The sequence below is a fragment of the Cydia fagiglandana genome, chromosome 1 (assembly GCF_963556715.1).
Source record: "Cydia fagiglandana chromosome 1, ilCydFagi1.1, whole genome shotgun sequence".
Classification (NCBI taxonomy): domain Eukaryota; kingdom Metazoa; phylum Arthropoda; class Insecta; order Lepidoptera; family Tortricidae; genus Cydia; species Cydia fagiglandana.
In genome coordinates this window covers 13,346,014-13,359,145 of record NC_085932.1, presented here as the reverse complement: position 1 = coordinate 13,359,145, position 13,132 = coordinate 13,346,014, and the positions used below count along the sequence as shown (strand labels likewise).

Below are 13,132 nucleotides of genomic sequence, written 5' to 3'. Positions count from 1 at the left end.
TGATCTTAGAGCATTTAGTAAATGGAGACGCATCGGCTATCATTTTCTGTAGTCTGCCGATTTTTGCGGGGGAGGTGCACGTAAAATATATGGCTATTTCCACATGATACTCGTATGTACATAACGTACAAATAGCCATATATGTCAGATAAACGTCAGTCCATACAAAAGCTTGCACAATTGTGCAAGGTTTTCGGCAGAGAGAAGATTAGTATGATATGTAGGACAAGTAAGCTCTTAAAGGCGACTCCGGTTATTAAATGCTCTAATAAGACAGTGATACTTTTAGTCCAATAAAAGCGAGTTAGTTATTAAGTACTATTAAAGTATAAACACTTCAATAGGGTTTCTTCGTACTGACGACAATAAAGAAATTAAAGAGCAATTGATTCCACAATAATGACATCCACTGCAGTAATTGCACTAGTTAAGTGAGGAAACCTTGTTTACCTAAAAACCTTAACATATCAGATCAAATCAGCTGCTGCAGTGGGTTGACATTGCCACACAAAGACAGCCCACAGAGAGAAGAATGGCGGCGTGTTCTGATCCCAAGCTCGTCACCAATCGCTAAAATGGTGACCACAACCACTCTGTGAAGAGTAAAACGACATAGATTATTTACCTTTAGACCCCAATATTCCCACTGGATTAGGCCTGTTTCTACTAAAATAAACTCTGTAATCATTCGGAATATCCGTGGCACCCATGATGTGATAATTCCACGTACGATCAGTATATATCTCCCCATTGTGCCGGTTGTAGATGGCGTCTTCAATCAGCCACAGAGACAGGCCTTGGACGAATGCTCCTTCTACCTGAAAACATTTTTAAATTGTATTCGGGGGGTTTTATCAGCGGGCTTAAATGGCAGAACAGGTATAATCTTTAACAGAAAATCTGCAGAATCGAGAAGCTCTTCCTTTTTTTTAAAGTCTGTTAATAACCCCAGCGGTGGCAGTATGGTTCCATATTTATCGCCTGTCACTATGCCCGTCACTGTCGCACTGATATACTTGTTCGAACGTGACAGGCATGGTGACAGGCGGTAAAAATGCGACAGGACAGGAAAATATTTAGAAGTAGTAAATACTAAAGTGTGGGCTTATTATTTCAATGTATCATCTCTTAAGTCATTGAATCATGGAACGACGAGTATAGTACTTATAGACGACTTATGTTTTTGAATTCATATCAAGATATCTTGGCTTCAAAATAAACTAAGTCAGTTATCTTACCTGACCCACGTCTAAAGCAGGATTAATACTGACACCAACGTCTTCAAAAATATCACCGCGAACAATATATTTCGTACCCGTCAATAAGTCTACTTCCACTTCAGCCGCAGCGACACCAAAAATCGAGTAATTCTGCAAACGCGGATCATTCGGACTCGTTTCTGCATTGGCTTGTAACAGTATCCCTCTTACATCAGCTTCTAACACCACTTCTTCCCAAGTGGCCTTCGGCATAGCAACCCTTACTGGGGCTAACCTGGCGTTGATCTGCTCACAACATCTGATGACGCACAAAGCGACACATTCAGTCGTTATACTAGACGCTGTAGAATAGCAATTAGGAGTCGCAAAATCGTATGAAGCTATCACTGCGACCTTTTCGACAGGTATTTTAAACTCGAAAGCCGCCGCCTGTGCTAGTTTCGTATTAATTCCTTGTCCTATCTCGACTCCACCTGCGTTTATAACAACGCTTCCATCTCCATGATAAACTGATACTACCGCTGAATAGTTTCCAAAATATGTCGTTTCAAACGCCATATTGTTTAGTCTTAAACCTCGTTTCTTCCAACGATTTTTGGCGTTGAATTCTTTGATATACTCAAGTCTCTTATTGTAATCTGATTTCTCTAAGAACATAGGTATATAGTCGGGAAGTTGGTTGTCATTGATTCGATAGTTGGCGAAGCGAACTCGTATAGGATCTATTTTTAATTCATCCGCTATGTGTTCCATGACATGTTCAATTGCTGAGATGCCTTCAAACTCTCCTGTATAAAAAAATAAGGTATGAAAGATTATTTTTTTCGCGCATATAGGACAGCTCAAGCGGGGTAAGATGAACAAAAAGCATGACATTTCGACATACTTTGTTTCTCTTGTCCTGTTATTTCTTATACCTGACCCATATTACTTTACTGGCCTCATGTAAAATAATCTAAGCAAGCGGTTATGAAATTTTTATCCGTGCCCGCGTCAAGTGATAACTATCCAAATGGCTCGAAGAAAATGTAGTAAATGTAGGTTTAGGTACCATCGCCCACAATGTACATAACTGTACTTATACATATATCGGTGGACTAATGCCTTTTTAGGGTTCCGTACCCAAAGGGTAAAAACGGGACCATATTACTAAGACGCCGCTGTCCATCTGTCTGTCCGTCTGTCTGTCCGCCTGTCTGTCACCAGGCTGTATCTCATGAACCGTGATAGCTAGGCAGTTGAAATTTTCACAGATGATTTATTTCTGTTGCCGCTATAACAACAAATACTAAAAACAGAATATAATAAATATTTACGTTAGTTGTATAGGAGCCCTTTTATACAACAAACATGATCTTTTTGCTGTTTTTTGCGTAATGCTACGGAACCGTTCGTGCGCGAGTCCGACTCGCACTTGGCCAGTTTTTCAATAAGGTCCACCAGTATACAGTCGCCATCAGATAAATCGGAGCGCCCGAGGTGGTCAAAAATATCTGAACACGCACTCTAGCGCCTTGACAATAGAGGCGTGTTCAGAGATTTGTGAGCGCGTTGGCCGCTCGGATATAATACCTATATTATTATCTGATGGCGACGGTACAGTTAGTAGTGTTGCTGTGGGCCCGATTCGGATTTTGAAATAGACATCTATTAGATATCTTTTAGACATCACCAAGATACGATAACGATATGTTTAAGATCTAACCTGTCAAATTTGACATTTGCGCGATTCTGGAGATCTCTTCAACGATTTCCACAGGATATAACTTAGAGATCCAATTCACATCTAATAGATATCTTACTCTATCTAACGTAAAAGTGACATTGGTTGCCCGAATTGCGCTGCAAAAGAGAACTAGTTGATATCTAAACTATAACGTATCTAGAATGGATCAAGTACATGTCGTCTCTTGTGAATATCTTGAAGTTCGAATACGGCAGTGTTTGTACCTGGAGCCCTCATGAAACAGTTGGTCGGCGCATCTGTAATGGCGCCGAACGACTCAACTCTCCAACGGTCTGGGTTGTAGCAGTTCTTCAGGGATTTGGTGGCGTATGAGTTCTCGTTCTCGTTGGAACACATGCCATCATTGATGTAGAAGGTCGCCTCCATGTATTGGATTTGTCCGTTTCCGTCTACGCCCACCTAAAATGATTGGTAAGCTGTTTTTTCTAACAATATAATAACTATTGGAGCCCTTTGGGAAGCATATAGGATACGTTTTATCTCAGAAACTCGTCAAGGGGTGAAAGGGGGGTTGAAATTTGTATGGGGAATCAATAACTGCTGAACCGATTTAGATGAAACTTAGTATGAGAATAGTTTGAGCTGTGGGGAAGGATATATTGTTTCAACCCCCGAAATCATCCCTCAAGGGTGTAAAAAATGGGTGGAAATTTATATAGTAGACCAATTTGGGGGGTGAAAAGAAAGATATAATGAAAAACATATTTGTTTAAAAGTTAAGGTACCCAAATTACTAATTCCACGCAGAGGAAGTTGCGTGCAAAAGCTAGTTTTATAGATATACCTCGTAATCAAGTCTAGTATCCGGTCTCTTCCCAATAATCCTCATAATATCCGGCATCCTCATGGCCATTCGGCAAGGCCTGTTGAGCTTGTAGGCCACCAAGGCCGTGGCCGTGGCAGCGAACATGTGCCTGGAGATCTTGCAGCCAAATCCACCCCCGCAGCGTCTCGTACGAACGATGACACTGACACAAATTAAGTTGAGCTTTTGGCAGTCTGGCAAACTAATATGTCAGTAGAAAAATAACATTTAACTCTTCGTTTTTTACTGTCGTTAATTGTGTCTTCGAGCAACACACGGAAGGCTGACTCCTTCCTTCCCAGTGTTGCTCGAAGAAGTTTCTCCAACTGTGAACAGTAATGTTGTTTCAATTTGGCACTGACATATTCGCTAGCATGTGCGTAATTTACTTTCTATGGATGCATCTCGCTTGTACTGACATATTAGTGCAAGCGAGATGTATAGAAAGTAAATGACGCAGATGTTAGCGAATATTTGACACTGCTAAAAGGCAGTCGTGGTAAGGCTACTGGTTCCTATCTAACTATTTTGAATCGGCTCTACATTACTTTGTAGGAAATAAGACCATCAAAAATTAGAGAAAATTAACGCTGATGATCTCAGGTAATCGAATCTTATTTGATTTCAATAATTACGATACTGTTGAAAGATGGTTGAAAGTAGACTTGGAAGATTTTGAAGCATGATCTTTTCTGCGAAAATCTGTTCAGGTTGTTCAGATTTTAAGGAGCATCAATTACTTACGCATTATAAGGTATATTCAACACCAACGCTATCCCCGACTGAGTGACTCCAAGCCACTGCGACGAACAATCCACTTCGTAACCATTATCCACCGGCCTGGTGACCGTCGTATGAAGCTCCATCATGTGGTGGTACTGGCGCGGAGAATAAAACTCTCCTTTGATCACCCTTTGAACGTTAACTCCTCTATCTCTAGGCTCTATGCCTTCGTATGAATTTAGTCTGTTTTCGAGAGGAGGCGCGTTGATGGCGTCTTGTATTGTGAAGATAATCGGTTTTGTGGATATGTTCTTGTAGTTCACCTTAAAAAAATGCTTTAAATAGTAATTGGACGCTTGATATACAGTTTGTGTCTGATCATGGGGCTTTAATCCCAGGGCTTGATTTTACTCGCTAAACTGAGCTACTTTTACTATGGGACCAACCCTAAAATCGGGAAAAAAAATTGGCATTTCCATAGAAAACGTCGACATCTGATCAGCCAAAATGTAAGAAGAATTTTGTTTTTCTTGATTTCGGGGTTGGTGCCATAATATAAGTAGCTCAGTTTAGCGAGTAGAATCGAGACCTGGATTTAAAGCCCCATGGTCAGTAAGACCCTGTATAACATGATTATTTAAACAATGGAAGATAATATGAAGGAGCCACAGGGTAAAAAAAATGTATTTTTACGAGCTGAAAAACCTTTTTTGCTGAATATACTACAGTGGACATGGACATATTTTGGACCATCGACCCACCGCGGACACCGGAACCTTGCACCGTACGAGTATTATCGGTCCGATTTGTGAAGTGAGGAAGGCCGATTCTGTATATTGTCTGATCACAACTTTACAGTGTGGAACGTGGACCACGTAACAGAATTGGTTGACACTTTACAGACAGAAGAACTCAAGTTGTTAAACAGAAAGTTGTAGTAAATAGAGGTAGTCAGTAGTCACCTTTACGAGACATGCCACTTTGTCTGCTAAGACCTGTGTTTCAGCAACAACTACAGCCACAGGCTGGTTATAGTAGAATATATTATGGCTTGCCAAGAGCTCTTCGTCCTCAGGGAGAATTGGTTGGTCTCCGCGTCCGATCGTATTTATTCCTGGTATGTCTTTGGAGGTGAAGACAGCAATCACGCCTTCAATTTTCTGAAATAATGTCATCAAGTATTCACTTACCTATCCTTAACGATTTTATTTACAACAATTCACTGAATGCTTAGTCTAGGTCTTCCACATAGCTTAGTGTAGTAGTTTTTAGACGTAGTAGCTCAAGACCTCGGCCATAGCGGCTGGCGACAGCTATCGCAAAACCAATAGGCATGGCGTTATCTGGTGTCGGAGGGCAGGACTCACTTTGGGTCGTTGCGTCACCGTAAATAGTAGTAAATTAAAGTTCTTCTGGTTCGGTCTCGTTTTCGAATCATGTCTAAAATCATCGCTAAAATCATGCATTTTTTTGTTCAACCCCTATTCCAGCCCCATTCACATAATTCCTCGCTAGTACATACAAGGTAAATGGGATATGGAACCGATTTTGATAAAATTTGATATTTACAAGCCTGGGAAGGCCTGGGAATGAAAAAGGTTGTTTATTTTTTAGAACACACACACAAGTTAAAATGCTATTTCCTAATGTGCACATACCCTGGGTGGCCTGGGCCTTTAATTTGGTATTTGTTAAATTCTTCAAACCTTTTTAAAATGTACAGAGATGTATTTAAGATTAAAGAAAAAATTACGACTCACGAGGACATCACTGTAGTCAACAGACTCTATTTCCCCCCGCGCAATCGTAGCCATAACAAACGAAGCAAACACCTCTTCAGCTATAGTCGGGATATCATCATTATACTTGGCTTCTCCAGCGCATTGGATGAGACCCTCCTTTTTTAAGAGCGGTTGGGTAATAGGGTAGTCAGATCGGTTTGTGTCGTACTCCTGATAGCTCCGGCTGACAGGTGGTCTGTCGTCGAAGGAGAGGGTTGCTCCTGATGCGTATATGGGGTTTAGGATTTCACGTGGACACAGCTCAATGACGCACTGTTAATTACAATAGAATAGGTTAATTTTAGCGGTTCCGCATGACGAAGTGCTTTGTTTCCACTGAATATGGTAAAAGGAGCGGACTAGGACTATGATTTTTCTCAACATGTCAAAAATTTGTTGAGGAACACTATAATTCAAGAACGTCTTAGTCACCTCACTTTAATGAATAAGTATTGATTATTGAATACGATTTACTTAGAGAAGTTCATAGAGTTAAACAAAGAAAAGTACGTAGAGATTTTGATAGCACACACAGAGCAGGTGTAATTTTAAACGTCAACCTTCTATGAAATTATGAGGATTCTTGTTAGGTATTGAAGTTGGTACCATTGTTATTTGTTACCTTATAAAATAAAGCTAAAGCCACTTTCTTCCTATAATGCGGACTTGGCTCCGGCGGGTTAAAGTCCGGATCCACCTCCTTCTCCAAACAATGCAGGGCCCCCTGCAATGTCTCATTCGTGAAAAGATCCCGTCCGATTAAAAACTTCTCTGTATTATACGCGTGGGTAAAGGAAGGGTTTATACCCCCGTAGACGATGGAAGCGGTAGCAATTTTGTGGGTTTTGAGGTCGAATTTGAAGAGGAAAGCGCCGTTGACTTCAGCGTGTGCGTTTTGGGCTTTTGGTCTTATCTGCGATACAATAAGCATATATTACTTCTGCAACTGCTGCAAGAATAGTTTCAGTTATCAATGTGAAAGACTAACAATAACATGCTATATGCATGCATGCATGCTAAGAGCACGTTTGACGTTGACGTCGACCGCCATACATTGCTGCTAAAAGTACAAATTAACGGTACACGTCGAGAGCGTGCGTTCGGAGGTTTTTGGGTAAGGGGAGAGGTAGGATAAGGGAAAGGAGTGAGAGTTGATGTAAGTATAGAGTAGAATTGAGGTAATTACAATGACAGCGAGTTATGAAGGAAAGGAACGGATATTCATTGCGATGTACATTTTTTCAGGTATTTTTCGAATTTGCTAACTGATCTGGTGGATGCTGGTAGTCGGTCGTTGGTAGTTGGTTGGTTGGGTTAGTTGGTCGTCGTCTTGGTCTTAAATCATAATGCTCGTTGTTGCCTAAGTGCTCTCTTACCTTGTATGTAACGATCCTATAACTTCTGGACAAGGGCGGCAATTTAATCGTTGTCATGACCTTGCCTACTATATTTGTGGTCAGAAATTCTGGAAGAGCCATTTCTGTCTGCTGCATACTACGGTCCACTAAAAATTCAAAGTAACACTAATATATACATTTAGGCCAATCAAATTAGACCAAAAAAAGTTTTGAGGATTAATTCCCAGCAAGCTGGAAATCGTCAACACCTCCTGGGATTGAGCAAACTCGGATTACATACATAGCTTGCTGGGCATTTATTCTTCGAAAAAATCTAATTTGAATGGCCTAATATTGATTGATACTGAGACGAAACCGGGATTTCATAACATCCGGATATTCTCGCGTTATTCCCGGTATAAGTTCCCACCACCAGGTTGTTAGCAGTGGTAACCACTGAGTAAAATAATTCCCATTGGTGGTAACTAGTGGTTTTATTTCCTCAGTAGTTCCCAGTGGTAAAAGGTGGGAACAAGCGGGACTAACCAACATTCTTGTGTTTATAGGTCTATGCTCCTACCTAGTGTTATAATAGCTCCAACACACGAAAACAGCAGAAAAATATCTGACTGAAAATCTGGATGCTCATGTTTTAGTATAAGATTCCCGGCTAAAGTGCCAATCTGGAAATAATAGGAATATAATAATGTACACACTTTATAAATACCAGTATAAATTTAATTCGATAGCGTGACGTGACGTACGCGCTTATTATTACGTCATTTTGTATGGGATTTTAGGTTTCTTAAAAGTCCCGCCTGGCGCGCTGTTCAAAATCCCATTTAAAATAGAAACCTTCCCCAATAATTACTCTATTTATAGGTGAAAACCGCATAATAATCCGTAGTTTTTGAGTTTATCGCGAACATACAAACACACATACAGCCAAACGCGGTGGGGGACTTTGTTTTATAAGGTGTAGTGATAGTGATAGTAATATCAATGCTGATGGCAGAACAAATACTTACGTTCCTCACAGGTATATGGGCAACCACTTCAAGATGTTTCTTCAAAACTTCCAAGTACCAGAAATCATCATTCGTCTTGCTTAATACGTTGAATAAGTTTAAAGTGTCTGTTAGGGTTGTGCTTGCCCCAAGAACTAAGTTCACGTCCAGAAAGTGCGTGCGTAATTCGGCCACACCACTTATATCGACCAGAATTTTGGGGAAAAACTTTATAGGATAAGCTCCTGTAAGAAATATCATAACCATTTTTAGGGCTTTTTTTGCGATTATTTTCCAAAGTAGTCTTTAACAAAATACTTTTTTTATACTTTAAGGGGCCCACAGAGTACCAGTTCGCCGTAGATATCAGCCTGTCAGTTGTTCGGAGCTGTAAAATTTTGAGTTTAACTGATAGGCTGGCGAACTGGTAATCAGTGGGCTCCTTTAAAGTGGTTTTTCAAGACCTAGGTATCCTTCTGGCAACACCTTCTTCCGACTTCCGAAATTTTGCACACCTATATCTCTTTTTTTACTTTCGGATGAGTCACAACACGCACCGTAGTTGTGTGCATGCTCAGAGGGACATGTGCTTCGGCATAGGGGAAATGGTGCGAATGCTGACTCCCTTCCCGGTGTTACTCGAAGTAGGTGTCGTATTATGGGCTACACGTTGCGTTGATTTTACCAAACCTACATTTTATTTCCTTTTATCTTACTAAGTAGCGTCTTACAAGGCATTCATAAAGTTGTCACGGTGGGTGACGAGTCACGACTTCACGAGTGTTTGAATGAAATCATACCTCTAGAAGTATTCCCCGCAATCAACATGTAGTTATCATACCCTTGAACGTCATCCAGCGCCTCAAATATCGCTTTAATGTTGTTAACTCGAAACCACACTTTATCATCAGAAATCAATATCTTCTTGGTCACCGAAACATCATTGCTCGTCGTGACTTTTGCATTTATTAGACACCATTCTTCTTCGTCATCTACGCAAGTCCCAGCGCACTTTTTACCTGATTTTGTACAGATTAAATTATCAATGTCTTCAATATCTTTAATTTTGTTTATTATTTTCGGATCGGGGTCTACTGCAAATGACTTGAAGGCCTCTAGAATGGGTCTGTAGCCGGTACATCTGCATAGATTGCTGCCGAATGATTTTTCAATCTCTTCTTCTGATAAATGATGTTCTGAACTTTGTATCAAGCTAAAAGTAAAGAAAAGCCTGTAACTTAGGTATGGAAGGACGGATATGACGAAACAGTAAGAGCGTTTTCACATTGGCCGATACGATATCGGATAGGAGGATTAATATAAAAAAAAAATAGATTTTTTTTTAAAGAAAACAGCATGGCAAAAGAACATGCCACATGGCACTTTAAAAAAAATTGTGGGTCATACGCGACCATGACTACGGTAACCTGCGTCGAAACGTTGAAAATAAAACATAGTGTGTGGCCGGTGGCAGCTTGACGATTCCGGTCTGCGTCGACGGGTATCGGCCGCGGCCGGACAGTCCGTGGTCTTAGGGCGAAAACTAACGACTCTCAACTGCTAGTATGTAGTCCAGTTTTCGCAGACTGTTCTGCGACTACCGGTCTCAGAGGTGGCAACAAGCAATGGCAAAAATTGCTTATCTGTGTAGATGTTATATGTGCCTTAATCGACATTAAACTTTCGTGAGACATATTTTAAATTGTGCAATTATGTGCCTTATAAGTTCGCGATGGATCCCATAAAATTGTTTTTATATATAAAAAAACTTACCTATACATACTCATAACAAAACCAGGGCTGCAATATCCACACTGAGAGCCGAAATAATTGTTAAGTCTTTTCTGGATGATGTTGTAACCTTTCCTTCTGCTTCCTATGCCTTCTATAGTGGTGATATCCCAACCTTCACATGATAATACTGCTACGAGGCACTGTGAAATATTACTACTTGTAAATAGGCACAGAATAAATAATAGTAAGTACTCGGTACATAAGGTTCACTTCATTCTCTAACGAAATGCGTCTATTACGAAGATATGACCGCTAGGTGGCGCAAGCGCGAGCAGGCGTCCGTTCCGTAGCGGTGCGCGGCAACTACTATGGCTAGACATCAACATTGGTGTTAGCCTCTTGTACTTGTAGCGACGCGACGAAATCGCGGAGTGAGCCACGCCTGGTATAGGCCAATCAAATTAGATTATTTCGAAGAATTAACCCCTAGCAAGCTGAAAATCATTTTAATATCTTCATTTGATCCTAAATGAGTGTTATTCGAGTTTTCACAAACCCAGGAGTTGTGTATACATGTTTGCTCTTTTTCAGTTTTTTGCTTGTAATATGCAACTAACTAGTGGCCCATAGATAAATAGTTTAAAACTAAGCATACACCTACGAGTACGTATTACAAAAATTTAATTATTGATACTAAACACTACAAAATGCGATGAATAACGATACGCAACCCCGCAGCATACTGCTTTAATATGGAGGAAATTAATAAATCCGATTATGTATATTAACCTCGATTTTGTATGTTAATAACTCTAAATCACCTTATTACAAGAAACGTTTTACAATTTCACGTACCTATAGGCACGACCGGAGCAGCTGGTTTAGCATAATCAATAACGGTTAATTGCATTGAAAATAATTACAATATCCTAAAGCGGAAGGCCCCATTTATACAAGAACTTGCGTGCTATATTCAATACATTGCTAACTACAAAGTACAATGAATTCAGTCGATCGACCAAATATGGTGGTGGTACTGGTGCCCGACGCGGTCCCAGTACATGTCATCTTGAAACTTAAGTCATTGTCAATAGAGGTGACAATGGCAGCAGGGTGTCATCTATTGGGCATTACCATGTCGACCACTAGTAGTTAGTACCACCGTAATTTTATGGCAGTGTACGTTTGAATGGGCCTGCAAGTCGTTCCTTCAAGGGTCTTTCCTCAACAATCTCATTTCCCTGGCTGTACACCTATTAGCAAAATCTGCAAATTCCGAGGAGATTATTACGCTCAGCCGTTATGATTCTAGATGGAACTTGGTACAGGTTACACAGCCATCAAAAGTGAGATGCTAATAAAGCGGAATCTCCTGAAAATTTCCGAATAAGTATGGCCAGGGTAATGTGGTTTTTCAGGAATGATCCTCAACCGGCGTGTGTCATAAGTACACATGCTGATATTTTGTCATGGTCACCGAGCCTTTAACTAAAATTCCAGTAAAAATTGTAGAGTACTGAGTTTTATTAAATAATATATTAAGAACTGGTCACACACACCACACCTGATGACACTCCTCGGTATCGAGTGAATTTTCTGACTTAAAATACGTGTGTGACATTCTCAATATATTTAATATGTCTGTGTCTCACGGAAGTTTTGTTATTAAAACATACTGAGTTAACAGAAAAGGTGATAATCTCGCCGGTGCCTGGGCGCTGCGTGCGCGCATTGACCACACAGGCGCCGCAACCGCCCTCCAGGCACATGTACTTGGTGCCGCGCAGGTCCGCGCGCCGCCTGATGTACTCATTGAGCGTTGTGTCCACCGATACCTCGGGACCAGCTATGAAATAATAAATATAAGATTAAATACATATAACACTGATAAAAAGGCCACGCGTTGCCCCCGATACAACTAATGGTACCCTTAGGGTAACATTCCATTTCTGACCGCAGCTGCACTACTAGTACGAACGCGTCGGTGTTATTGTCAATTTCCATAGTAAAATGAATGGTAGTGCTGCTGTCGTTGGAAATGGACTGTCACCTTAGGTACCATTCACACTCGCTGCGTTGCCGTGAGATATTAGAACTCAGTAAAAAGTTCAAAATTACCACTGTATTTCCTTCCGTTAATCGTAAAGTAGATTCTATCCATTTTACGTGCAACATCAGCTGTCTTCTATAATGCACAAACGTTTATAGACTGACGGATCAGACAACGTAGGCTCTGCAATCTAACGATATAAATGAAACAATTAACATATATTTAAGCAATTAGGTACATAGGTGTATTCCGCCGTATACGAATAATTATGCGATTTAAACATTAATATGAGGTTGCTTCATAGGCTGTATCAGGGACGAAGCCGAAACGGTTGAGGAGAAACGGCTCGTGGTCAGGTATACCATTTAGGTCGAGCTCTATGAGAAATGTTGTTGTTGCACTTGACTGTTCGCAGCTCCTCTTCGAAGGGTATGTCCGATCCATCTCCACTTCCGCAGCGCTACTTCTTAGACGATCGGCGGTTGTCGGCACATATAGGTACTCCACAAATCCTCATTTCTTATTGTCTTCGGCCAGAAAATGCGGAGGATCGACCGGAGGGACTTTGAGAAATGAGGGCCGCGAAAAACGAAAGTCGGTTTTCCGATTCGCGATTTACCCAATGGTGAGTGTGACCCCGCAACCCAACCCTAACCTTCACAAACATACAACGAGGTCCTTAGTCAGGCCCGACTCGGAACCAAGGACTCCAAGCCAATGAGTGTCGC

At 40.8% G+C, this 13,132-nt stretch overlaps 2 protein-coding genes across 2 annotated transcripts; both read right to left on the bottom strand.

The window, feature by feature from the left end:
* Positions 1–617: 617 nt before the first annotated feature.
* Positions 618–6,552, bottom strand: LOC134679819 (xanthine dehydrogenase-like). The gene is made up of 7 exons (XM_063538760.1): positions 6,256–6,552; positions 5,458–5,655; positions 4,517–4,818; positions 3,752–3,935; positions 3,171–3,366; positions 1,239–2,008; positions 618–818 (listed from the first exon to the last, which is right to left on the bottom strand). Exons 1-7 carry the CDS (start codon positions 6,307–6,309, stop codon positions 618–620), a joined length of 1,905 nt encoding a protein of 634 aa, XP_063394830.1. The 5' UTR covers positions 6,310–6,552.
* Positions 6,553–6,862: 310 nt separating this feature from the next.
* On the bottom strand, positions 6,863–12,515 carry LOC134679705 (uncharacterized). The gene is made up of 8 exons (XM_063538663.1): positions 12,473–12,515; positions 12,031–12,200; positions 10,394–10,554; positions 9,421–9,833; positions 8,642–8,865; positions 8,194–8,296; positions 7,653–7,780; positions 6,863–7,189 (listed from the first exon to the last, which is right to left on the bottom strand). The coding sequence occupies exons 1-8, from the start codon at positions 12,513–12,515 to the stop codon at positions 6,863–6,865; spliced, it is 1,569 nt and encodes a 522-aa protein (XP_063394733.1).
* Positions 12,516–13,132: the final 617 nt, after the last annotated feature.